The 12,292-nt window shown below is 59.1% G+C and overlaps 4 protein-coding genes across 4 annotated transcripts; 2 read left to right on the top strand and 2 right to left on the bottom strand.

The window, feature by feature from the left end:
* Positions 1-988: 988 nt before the first annotated feature.
* On the top strand, positions 989-2,371 carry PHYSODRAFT_438950 (hypothetical protein; the record flags this gene model as incomplete). The annotated part of the gene is made up of 2 exons (XM_009537090.1): positions 989-1,168; positions 1,382-2,371. Coding segments are annotated over 2 exons (1,170 nt in total), but the record flags the coding sequence as incomplete, so codon positions are not given.
* Positions 2,372-2,719: 348 nt separating this feature from the next.
* Positions 2,720-4,873, top strand: PHYSODRAFT_447137 (hypothetical protein; the record flags this gene model as incomplete). Its single annotated transcript, XM_009537089.1, has 2 exons — positions 2,720-3,404; positions 3,477-4,873. Coding segments are annotated over 2 exons (2,082 nt in total), but the record flags the coding sequence as incomplete, so codon positions are not given.
* A 647-nt stretch (positions 4,874-5,520) lies between these two features.
* PHYSODRAFT_355873 (hypothetical protein) lies at positions 5,521-9,715 on the bottom strand. Its single transcript, XM_009537088.1, has one exon. The coding sequence runs from the start codon at positions 9,692-9,694 to the stop codon at positions 7,712-7,714; it is 1,983 nt and encodes a 660-aa protein (XP_009535383.1). The 5' UTR covers positions 9,695-9,715; the 3' UTR covers positions 5,521-7,711.
* Positions 9,716-9,983: 268 nt separating this feature from the next.
* Positions 9,984-11,955, bottom strand: PHYSODRAFT_549587 (hypothetical protein; the record flags this gene model as incomplete). The annotated part of the gene is made up of 1 exon (XM_009537087.1): positions 9,984-11,955. One exon carries the CDS (start codon positions 11,953-11,955, stop codon positions 10,225-10,227), a length of 1,731 nt encoding a protein of 576 aa, XP_009535382.1. The 3' UTR covers positions 9,984-10,224.
* Between the last annotated feature and the right edge of the window lie 337 nt (positions 11,956-12,292).

The following is a 12,292-nucleotide window of genomic DNA, read 5'->3' as shown; positions in this document are numbered from 1 at the left end:
GATGAAATAAGTACGCACTTTGGTGAAGAGCGTACAGACTTTGGCTCTTCCTGTAAAACATTGCGCGTTTTCTGCAATGAGGGATGCTTCGTCATACAAACCCCAATATGTTTCGCTGCGCTAAACTGGCCGACGCTCGTCAAAGCATCCTGGTTTTTCCTTGATGCAGGTAGCTCGCTTACAAAACACTAGAACCACGACAAGATCACCTTGTTGTAGGCGAATTTCTGTAGATTTACGGCATATTTTTAAATTTCTGAGAGGATGTCTAGAAAAAAAGATATGACCAGTTTTCCGCGGAAAAAGTAAAACATTGCGGTAAACTGGTCGAGCACCTTACGGTTAATCGATCCCTTTTGCGTTTTCAAAAGCGCAATTCGAGGTCGATCTAAATAAATCAAGATCGTCCATGCTACCCTCTCTGATTTGTGCACTGATTTGTGGACCAGCCTTCCTCGATCTAGGCCATAAAACGGGGCTACATTTTATCTGCAAAGCACAATAGATTACGGTAGCAACTCGGAGTTACAGACCCGTTTATGCAACACCGATCTGTTTTCTCATATTATCTTTAAAAAGTTATTAATATTTGAAATTGACATGGGCACACACGGCAAATGTTCGCCCACTGATTTAAATAGAACATTCTAGCCAATCAAATCTTCTTGTTCTTCTTCTCTCCCCTTTTGACACAATCTGTCCAGGAAGCGGAGACCACGTGGAGCGCCTCGCCCTCGCTGCGATTCGCCTCGATTGGACCCTCCCGTGGCGCCCCTCGGTGTGCAGGACGCGTGCGTGTGTAAACCCGATCTCCTCAGCTCTCGAAACCCGTCGGAAGCGGCCCCAACGCCCTCCAATTGACGCCAGGACGCGCTCCTAGAGCAGCAGGTGAGTGGGCATTCTACCATCGCTCCCGTCCATACGTTTCCCACCACGTAGAGCAACGTAGAACTGGCCTACCTTTCACTCTACCTACCGCAGACGCAGCATGTTCGGACGCTTCTTCAAGAACAAGGAGGACGGCAAGAGCGGGCCCCCTGGCCATCAACGCCAGGCTGGCCAGAACGGCGCGGCCGACGAGCCCCCGGCCGGCGGAGGCTTCTTCAACCTGCCGCCCCCAGTGTCCAAGCCTTACGGCGGTCAGAGTGCGGCCGGCCCCAGCAATCCCGTGGCGGGAGGAGGCTCTGCACCGAGTGGGTACCCTCCCGCGCCGTCCTACGGCGGCCCCAGTGCTCAGGACAACAGCTCTATGGGCGGAGGAGGAGCCCCCGGTGGAGGCATGGACATGTTCGGCGGCATGTCGGTGAGAGCCCCTCCAGCCGCCCCAGGTGTCAACAATGGAGCTGGAAGGTATCAGCCCCAGCCTCAGCCCCCGCAGCAGCCCCAGTATGGAGGCTACGGCGGCGCTCCGCCGGCTGCTATGCCGCCTCCGCAAACGAGCGGCAGTTTGTTTAGTGGCTTGGATGTGGCACCGAGCGCTCCGGCACCAATGGCTCCACCTGCGCATGATGACGGAGGTGCGGGAGGTTTGACGATGCCGACTTACGGTGGAGAGCAGCCGCGGAAGTCGACGAGGAGCTCGGGCTCGTTTAATTATCAGGATGTGGCGGCGTCGGCGGGGGCGGAGACATTGAGCTCGTCGCAGTACTCGCGAACGAGCGCGACTAGCAGCACGGGCACATCAGTATCGCGCGCGAGCTCCAAGGCTGGGGTGAAGAAGAAAAAGAAGAAAACCTTCCGCCCCGGATTCGGTCGCCAACTTTCTGATGAATCTGCGGCGGCGCTGCAGCGTGGAGATCTGAAGGAGGACGATGTCATTCAGCAGCAGCGGGAAGGACGTCTCAACTCGGACCGATCGGACAGCTCGCGCAGCACGCGTAGTGTGACAGGCCCGACGGATTTGGCTCATTTGTTGCCGCCGGTGAAATCTGGGTCGGTGCTGCAAGGGCTGACTGTTCACAAGGGAACTACTCCGTCCGGTGGTGGTGTTCTGGCTGGCCTTACTGTCCACACATCGGCTTCTCCCTCCCCTTCGCCACCGAAGCCTTCAGTATCTGTGGAGTCAGGATCTGCTGGGAATGGCGTCCTGTCAGGCCTGACCATCCGCAGAACTACGAGCAGTGTCGCTGGTGACGACGCTACTGAAGAAGTCAATGACGTGCCTGTCGAAGAACCTCCTGCTCCCGAGGTCTACAAGAAGCCGTCGCGTCCCGTTAAGGCTGCGCCTGCCACCCCCGAAGAGCGGTTGTTCAACACCCTGAGTGATTTTCATGAGAGCGCTGTCAGCTTCCGACAGCTTACGGTCAAGCAGAACGAGGAAGAAAACCGTCTTTTGGAGCGGAAGGCGCAGCTTGCGAACCAGCTGACCCAGTACGAGATGGACTTGCGTGACGTCGAAGCTCAGCAGCATCACGCCTGTGAGGTTGAAGATTTCGAGAAGGCAGACGCTCTAAACGCCACGATTAACAGCGTGAGGCATTGCATCACTCTCACGGAAAGCGATGTCCGCAAGGTGGACAGCGAGCTCGTAGCGTTTGTGAAGGCAAAGGAGAAGGCGTTCGCGAACCAGCTGAAGAGCACTCGCGGTACTCTTCGCGAGCTTGAGAAGTTCCGCGAGGACCAGGAGTCTGAGCGAACTGTTGTGCGTAACGAGTACAAGCTGTACGAGGCGAATCAAACGGAGCAGCTGCAGTTCGAAGCGGAGCGCATTGATACCGAAATGCATCACGTATCGGTGAGCCTGGAGAACGTTGTTGCTGAAAAGTCGGAGATCGAGGCAACCATTGAAGGTCAGTGCAGCTCTGAATTCGCTGTCCAAGCGCAGTTGATCGAGGAAAAGCAGGCGGTAGAGGAAGAAGTGCGCGAGCTGGAGCGCAAGCTGAAAGAGAAGCTGGAGCGGGTGCAGGAAATTCAGTCGTCGATTGACAAGGCCCAGCGCGATATTGACACTGTTCGCAACCGCTACTCACGCCAGCTAAAGCGTATTGCTGACCGCGAGGAGGGCATCAATAAGACGAAGGCTGAGGTGGAATCAGACGGTGAGCATCTCGAGCAGCAGCGCCACGAATTCCAGGACCGACTGAAGCAATACGCGGATGACATCTCGATTATTGGCAGGCGTATCGGTGCAGTCAAGAAGGAGATGCGAGCTGCATCCTTGCTGGCGAACGTGTTAGAGGTGCAGGAGACTCGTCGCGAGCAATCGTTGATTCGCAAGAAGCAGCAAACTGCGGAACTCAGCTCATTAAACGACGCTGCTGCTGTTGCAGAGCAGAGCTTTACCATGCTGAGCAACCAGTACGAAGAGCTTGAGAAATCTCTATCGATCCACCGCAATGCTATCGCTTCGGCGGAGGCAATGATCCCGCGTTTGGAGCAGGAGAAGAAGACGTCTGCTGCGCAACGTAACTTTAAGGAAGCAGCGCGGATCTCCAAGGACATCAAGGCATTGGAGAAGGATCGGTCGACAGCCGAAGAGATGGTGGAGGTAGTGGAAATGGAGCTTCAAGACCTGAAGGAGCGCATTGACAAGCGTGAGGTGGAGTATGAGGAGAAGAAGAAGGAGCTGAAGGAGATGGAGAAACACCTGGAGCTGGCGACACTACAGGAGTTGTGGAAGGAAGCGAAGCATTTGCGCACAGCTCTGCGGAAGATCGAAAAGTGCAAGAGCGAGGGCGATGCTGCAAACGACGGTATCGACTTCCGATCTTCGGCGATGTTGCTGGTCCAGGCCGAGTACGATGCGTGCGTGCTTCAAGTGGAGACGCTGGAGAAGAAGTATGATGTGAGCGACCCTACGAAGGACGAAGAGGTGGATGACGATGATGACGACGATGAATCCATTTATGATGAAGAGATCGAGGGCAGTGATCATGTATCAGTTTCGCGCTCGAGTTTGACGGGTAAAGCGACGGACATCGATGGATCGGATGTTGATGTCGAAGCTCTCGAAGACTGCAGCTCTACGTTGGAGGAGATCGCGGCCCAACTGGCTGAGTTCGAGTCCCAGATTGACAAGGCTACCGAGAACGAGGATTATGAGTTGGCTGCCAGACTGGATGAAAAGATTGAAACCTTGAAGCAGCGTCAGCAGGCCATCGAGGCGTCAATCTCGCAGGTTGCGTCCGATGATGTTCATGATGACGGCTCGGTGGAGGATCCTGCCGAAGAATCCAATGATCGCGAGTACTCTGCTGTGGAGGAGGAGGAAGCAGCTGAGGCGGAGTATGTTCACGAGGAAATGGTTAGCCCCGTGAGCGCTGTACGAAGTCACGATGAGCTGACTCAGTCCTTGGAGACAATCCATCTGCGCGTTGTGATGCTCGAAAAGCAAATCGAGTTGGCGACCGAAAACGAGGATTACGACACGGCAGCGGCCTATGACGAGGAACTGGAGTCATTGCGAGTAGAGGAGGAGAACATTCGCGCTCAGCTGGGTGCCGGCAACACTATCAGCGGTGTGACTGGTGCGAGCATGTTTGGAGGCCTCGACATCAAGCCTTCCGGCTCTGGGTCTGAGGGAAGCCACGCGTCGCAAGGATCGGAGGGGCATGAGTCTCCCAAGGAGGAGGTTGCTCAGCCATCCACGAGCGGTTCTCTTTTCGGTGGACTGCAGATGAGCGGTGGCCCCGCCGCGGCTTCTGAGAGTTCGGTTCCGACTACAGAGCCCGATGTTGAAGTGGAGGAGGCTGAGGAAACGGCAGCCCCGGCTAAGGTTGAAGTCGCTTCGCCCACGTCGTCGGATATGAAGGACTCTTTCTTTGGGACCCCCACGGTACCTGACCACAGCGCCAGTTTGATCGCTCCTTCAGCTTCTGGATCTCTGTTCGGCGGTCTGCAGCTGAGTGGTAACTTCGAGGCTAGCACCTCTTCCTTCTCGTCGGCCGAGAAGGCAGCAGAAGAGGAGGAACAGGACGTGGCTGTCACCGAAAGCGAGGGCGCTGATGCTCCTGCCGATAGTGGAAGCATGTTCAGTGGACTGCAGCTGAGCTCCGGTGCGGTTGATGTCGCATTGTCTGCACCAGAGGAGTCTGCTCCTGCCGACATGTTTGGTGGCCTTCAATTGAGTAACAGTGCAGTCGGCGAAACTACGGCGCCGGCGGAACCTGCCACGACGGAGGTTTCCACGGATATGTTCGGTGGGCTTCAACTGAGCAGCAGTGCAGTTATTACAACGCCCGAGCAGCCTGTTGCAGCTGTAAGTGATGCGCCTACCGACATGTTTGGTGGTCTGGAGCTTAGCAGCAGTGCGGTAGTCACGACGTCGACCGAAACTGAGACTGTACCAGCCGTGGAGGAGTCTGCTGCGTCGGAGAAGAGCGTGGGAGACTCTCGCATGTCGATCCACGAGCTGTCGGAGCACGGCGAAAACGGTTCAACGACTGGAAGCAACGTGGACTCATTTCACTCAGTGACTGAGACGACAAGCACGGAAACAACTGTGGAGACCTCAACGGTGTCCACGACGACGGTCACGAAGCTCTCGGATGACGACGAGGCAGTAGCGGAAGCAACTGAGCAGGACACGGCACAACCGTAGAGAGATCGCGTTTGTTTGTACACGTTGCTCTGCCTGCATGTATCCCATCTGAAGGAGCGCAGAGCAAGTCGAGCGTAAAGAAAACTGGAAGTCGCGAGCAGCGTGGTGTATCGTACCTGTGCCAAGTACCAGCAACGTAGCTGACGGCAAGAGCTGGAGGGAGGAAGCGAAGCGAAAATAACACGGGACAATAGGGAGTTGCATGGCAGATTGGCGTTTTGACACCGCAGCAAGTGTCAATAGATTTCATAAGCTCGACTCGCCCACGGTAGTTCTACATCTAACGTTAGCTGGCCACCCCTCATCGCTATACGCCTTTGCGTTGCGCCGTCTCCTGTTCTAGCAGCACTGTCGGAGACGCAGGGGTGACGACTCCAAAGGTTCCTCCTGGCGCTGGAGTGCCCAACTCGAGCTGGATGGCAGCGGCCAGAGGTGTGTACACTGAGGCCGGAGGGTTCCTCAGGAATTGCTGGCAGACCAAGCCGCTGGCCAGCGCGATGACGTTCAACACCAAACTCAGCGTCGACTTGGTCAGCTCGTTGAGCATCACGAAGGAGCCGATGGAGAATGGGATGGCCATGGTCAGGAGCAGCCCTCGGTCCGAGATATTGACCTTGTATGGCCGCACGAGTGTGGGCATGGTGAACCGTAGCCGCACCACGGCGCAGAGCTCCGTGACGCAGGCCAGCGAGGACAGGAAGTTGTCCACTCCGAGGATGACGTTGAAGTCGAAGAGCGCCATGAAGACAATGATGCCGTACGACAGCAAGATGGCCCGGCGCGGGACTCCGTTCGATGCTGTGCGTCTGTCAGGAGGGGGCAGCAAGGATCAGAGTCAAGTTATACAGGAGGCCATGAAGGCTCGAGAACGGAACGTACTTACTTGATGAAGTAGTTCGGAGCGAGGCCCAGGTCCGCCATCCCCGCGAGGAGGAAGCCGTTCTTGGTCATCTTGGCGATGTACACGCCCAGGTTGCCGAGCAGCGCGCAGCCGAGGAACCACGTGCGCAGCCCCGGGCCCGAGATCTTCTCGGCGATCATCGGGTAGTACCCGTCCCTCCACAAGCTGTAGGGCGGTTTATTCACGCCCGAGGCCGCGAGGAACGGCACCGAGTAGGTGAGGGCCACCAGCCCGACTGTGAGCATCATGGCCCGAGGGTAAGTCTGTCGGGGCGAGTCGATCTCGCTCGCGTAGGCCCCGGCCGCGTCGAAGCCGCTGTAGCTCCAGTACAGGACACTCACGAGTTGGCTCCAGTGCGGGGCGGCACTGACGACGAACCAGTTGGCCGGATCAATCTGCGGCATACTCACCACGACCAGCACGACGAACGGGGCCACCATGGCCAGGCCGAGCACCAGCAGGAAGCGCCCCACCGCGTCGATACTGAAGATGGTCGGCAGCATGAACACCGTCGCGACCGTCACCCGGACGAGGTACATCCACGTCGGGACCATGAAGGAGTGCAGCTCGTGCGGCCCCGACAGCACCGCGTAGACGGAATCCACCATCAGGCACGGGTAGATGGCGTTGTCGATGACGCCGGCCACCCACGACCAGTAGCCGACCTGGAAGCCCATGCGCCGGCCGAACGCCTTGCCCACCCACGTGCAGAAGCTCGAGTCCGTCGGGAAGGCCGAGAAGAGCTCGGCGAACGACAAGGCCAGCGGCAGGCACCAGATGAAGGGGAACACGAGCGTCGCCAAGATTCCGACCAGCGGCCCGCAGGCCGCGACGATGGGCTCCGACCCCCACGGCCCGCCGCTCACGTTGAAGTACGTGATGAGCGCCAGGCTCACGACGCCGAGCTTCTTGCGCCCCATTCCGCCCATGTTGCCAAAGACCGCGATCAAGGAAGGACCTGGGCGGGCTGCTCACAAGCAGGCACAGTTATAACGGTCGGAGAAGCAGTGAAGAGGCGCCCAACCCCGGAATAGCCCCAGGCTCAACAGTGGCACCCGAGTTGACGCTAGGCTGAGCAGGGGGGGGGGGGGGCTGTATTGATTGAACTACACACAGCACATGGGCCATGAATGCTTGAGTTCGCACAACACGCGATCTCTTTTCCTGTGCAACAACAACACCATTCACACACTTTTAAGCTTAAAAGCTCCCAGGCTATTTAGACAGGCTATTTAGACCAGAGCAGTACTATGTAGTTTTAGTAGCAAGAACTACAGTTCACCAACGCGTTCCGCGATGTCCACGATGCTGGACGTGATGTTTTCAGGAACACGATCGTACGCGCGGGCTGCAACCAGCAGAACATCTCGGATGAGGCCGTGGTTACCCATGATATCGACGTGGTCGGCTGTCTCGGGGCCTCCACGAGCGTCGAACAAAATGGAAACGGGGTTGTGCCTGTACTCGCGGACGCGCACATCGACACCGCCCGGGTTGTACTTCTTGGAGCGCCAGCCACTGGCACACATGAGTCCCAGCGACACCAGAGGAACGGTGCCATCACCGTCTGAATACCGGAGACCGTCCTTCACATACGGAAGATCGTCGACATCGGTGTTGAACACGTAAGGCGCCACACGCTTGCCGTTCACCGTGACGTTGTCTTCCATTGGCAGGTTTTCGCCGTAGGTGTATCCCCGCTCCACCGGCTTGCCCACACCGTAGAAGCAGAACAGCTTCAGACTGGGCGCCTTAGGGAGAGCGGCTTCAAGTGGGTTCGTCCAGTACTTGGACTGGTCGTACTCGGGCAGCGACGGATCTTCAGCAATGCCAGTGCTCAACGATGATCTAAAGGTCTCCAGGTACGGGTCCAGCTCTGATAGCAGCTTCTGCACACCTCCAGCGGTGATATTCTCATGCGTATTGTTGACAAAACGCAGAATTTGGCCGTTCGAGCCGAAGCGCTCGACGTGCTCCTTCACCTTCTTTGGGTCCACCGTAGAGTTTTCACCCGTCGAGAGGGGCGAGGCAGCGACCACATCATCAGGAGCCGACTCCGCAGTGCCCCAAATGCGGTCACCGCCAATCGGCAGCATCGAGAACACACTCGACCACGACCGCGCCAACTGCGTGCGCGCCGACACGCTGAAGAAGTATCCCAAGAACTTGGAAAGTCCGCCCAACTCCGCCGTGTCCTTCATCTCGCCCGACATCAACGCACTGATCGTCTTCACTGCTCCCAGCGTCGGTCCGGCAATGTTCACAAACGCCTCGACGTTGTTCTCCACCCACTGGTCGCCTCCCTTGCCGCCGTTCTCGCTCTCAACCCACTTGAGGAAGTGGAAGAAGACCTGCGTGGCGTACGAGTGCGTCACCAGCATGACCTTGCGGCCTCCGGCCGACATCTTCGCCATCTCGATCGTGTACTTGAGCTTGGTGAAGTACCCGTCGCGCACCTCCAGCAGATGCGGCATGAGCCTCCAGTCGTACGCGGCCATGTAGAGGTTGTTGCTGTCGTAGCCGATCTCGGCCAGGTTCTCGACCATCTTGCCCCAGACCCAGAAGCCGCCGATCAAGTAGTCGGCCGCCTCCAGGCCTTTGGCCGCCCGCAGCTTGATCCCGTCCGGGTCCATCCCGGACGTGCGGTTCAGCATCATGTGCTCGAGCCAGCACTTCTGGTTCATCATGAACTGCTGCAGCATCCTGGACGTGCCCCACATGCGTTGGCGGAAGTAGGCCTTGCTGCACTCGCTGCCGTTCCAGATCTCGAGGCCCGTGGACGTGAAGCCGGGCACGAGCACCACGGGCGAGTAGGCCGTGACGTTCTCTTTCTGGAACAACTGCAGGCCCGGCCGCTTCTCGGCCGCCCCGAGAAGAGCAGGGCGGTTGTCGAAGGCCGCCAGGAGCTCCTCTCGGACGTTCACGGACCAGTTGAAGTTGTCGAACATCTCCCGCACCTTGAGCAGCGAGTCCTCGCTGATGAGCGGCTTCTCCAGGTAGTAGCTCTGGAAGCCGATGACGGCCACGACGCCGATGACGACACCGGCCAGGATGGAGTAGATGCGCTTCTTGGCCAGGTGGTTGGCGGCCCGCGCGTGCCAGCTCTGCGTGCGGCCGAGCGAGCGCGCGGCCTGCTGGAACTTCTTTTTGGCCTGCGCGTTGTCGTGCGTGGCGGCCACGAACGCGTCGGCCACGGCGTCTGCGGCGGCGGCCTCACCACTGGAGGCGGCGTTGTGCGGCTTGCGTTGCCGCATGCCAGCGGCCGAGGAAGCGTCGTCCAACGTCATGGAGGGAGGACTTGAGACTTGGGGCGAGAATTGACGAATGAGATACTTTCGAGTAATTGGATGGATGGATACACTTTTGGGACAAATTGATTGGCATCATCGCACGAATCCGTTCACTTGCTTGCTCGCTCTCGAGGCTGCAGCTGCTGATTATTGTCCGGCCAGCACTGATTTACTTCGAAACCATCAACACGTTGCTATGCTAACTGTGGTGGCATGGAGCTCCGCAGTCGAAAATTCTACCGGTACTCAGACTCAGTTGCGAACTAATAATTCTATTCTCCTTACACGCTTTCTGCAATGACAACGAGAGGAGCGCGGCGGCGCTGCGCTACTCTCCACGAGAAATACACGACGCTCGCTGCTCGGTCCCTTCGTTCAGTCGCAACAGCTCCACGCTTCACATCGGATCTTTCTCCCGCACGGCGCCCAGCATGCAGGCTGCGCAGTGCGAGGGTTCATTGGCTAGCTGACGGACGGGGAGGCTGGCGGCGCGCTTACATCATGCCGCCCATGCCGCCCATACCGCCCATGCCACCCATGCCGCCCATCGGCGGGGCCGCGCCGGCCTCCTCCGGGTGGTCGGCGATGAGGGCCTCGGCCGTCATCATGAGCGACGCCACGCTCGAGGCGTCCACCAGGCCCGTGCGCACGACCTTGGTCGGGTCGATGATACCAGCGTCAACCATGTTGACGTACTCGCCAGTCTGCGCGTTGAAGCCGAACTCGGCCTGGTCGTTCTCCAGCAGCTTGCCCACAACGACGGCACCCTCGTGGCCGGCGTTCTTGGCGATCTGCGTGGCGGGGGCACGGCAAGCGCGCTCGACGATCTCCACACCCACCTTCTGGTCCAGGTTGGCGCACGAGTCGTACAGCGTGTTGAGCGTGCGCGAGGCCCACAGGAGGGCGGCACCGCCACCGGGCACGATGCCCTCGGCAACAGCCGCGCGGGTGGCGTTCAGCGCGTCCACGACGCGGTCCTTCTTCTCGCCGACCTCAACCTCGCTGGCACCGCCAACCTTGATCACGGCAACGCCGCCGCTCAGCTTGGCCAGACGCTCCTGGAGCTTCTCCTTCTCGTATTCCGAGGTGGTGCTCTCGATCGAGGCACGCAGCAGGTTGCCGCGCTCCTCCACGGCCTCGGGGGCGCCAGCGCCGTCCAGCAGCAGGGTGTCGTCCTTGGTGACGGTCACCTTCTTGGCGCTACCCAGCATGTCCGGAGTGGCGGTCTCGAGGCGGTGGCCCAAGTCCTCCGAGATGACGGTGGCACCCGTCAGCACGGCCATGTCCTGCAGGGTGGCCTTGCGGTTGTCACCGAAGCCGGGGGCCTTGACGGCGCACACCTTGACGCCACCGCGGATCTTGTTGATGACCAGGGCGGCCAGAGCCTCGCTCTCGACGTCCTCGGCGATGATGAGCAGCGGGCGCTGCTGCTTGACGACCGTCTCCAGCATGGGGATGATGCTCTGCAGGCTCGAGACCTTCTTCTCCACCAGGAGGATGTAGGGGTTCTCCATCTCGCAGCTCTGGGTCTTGTTGTCCGTGACGAAGTAGGGCGAGATGAAGCCGCGGTCGAACTTCATGCCCTCGACCACCTCTAGCTCGTTGTACAGCGTCTTGCCGTCCTGCACCGTGATGACGCCCTCCTTGCCCACGCGCTCCATGGCGTCGCTGATGAGGTTGCCGATCTCCGTCTCCGAGTTGGCCGAGATGGTGGCCACCTGGGCCACCTTCTCCTTGTCGGCCACGTCCTGCGACAGCTTCTGCAGGCCGTCCACGACGTGGTCCACGGCCATCTGGATGCCGCGGCGCAGGTCCGTGGGGTTCATGCCGGCGGCCACCGACTTGCAGCCCTCGCTGAAGATGGCGCGCGTCAGCACGGTGGCCGACGTGGTGCCGTCACCGGCCGCGTCGTTGGTGCTGCTGGCCACGGAGCGCACGAGCTGCGCGCCCATGTTCTCGAACTTGTCCTTGAAGTCCACGCTGCGGGCCACCGTCACGCCGTCCTTGGTGATCTTGGGGGCGCCGTACGACTGGTCGATCACCACGTTGCGGCCCTTGGGGCCCAAGGTCACCTGCACGGCGTTGGCCAGCTGGTCCGCGCCCTTGAGCATGGCGGCGCGGCCCTCCACGCCGAAGCGGATGTCCTTGCCCGACGAGAACAGGCGGCGGCCCGCGGGCGAGAAGCGCGCGGCCTTCTTCACGGCGATGGCGAGCGTGGGGTTCATCTTGTCTAGACTAGGGGGGTCTCTGGTAGATTTCCGAATGACGCACATTATCGGCCCCCTTGTCACAAGGGCTGGATCGCCTGTGCGTGTGGTGGAGCAGGGGCGGGGCGCTTGAAGTCGGACAGCGCAGCAAAGGATCTGAGTCCGGAGCGACTCAAACTGTGGGAATTGATGCGATGATGGGTGCAGAATCAGACGTATTTCGTCCGAAGAAGTGTCCCTGTCACTAATTAGTGACTTTGACAACCGAAGCGTTCTAGACTGTTCTAACGTGGGGCCCGGCCGGCCCTTGTTTGTTACCTTTGCCGGCGGGATCTGCTCTTTGCGTACGTCAGCA

Source organism: Phytophthora sojae (assembly GCF_000149755.1).
Source record: "Phytophthora sojae unplaced genomic scaffold PHYSOscaffold_10, whole genome shotgun sequence".
Taxonomy (NCBI): domain Eukaryota; phylum Oomycota; class Peronosporomycetes; order Peronosporales; family Peronosporaceae; genus Phytophthora; species Phytophthora sojae.
The sequence above is the reverse complement of the archived record's forward strand: the minus strand, read 5'-3'. Positions and strand labels throughout refer to the sequence as shown.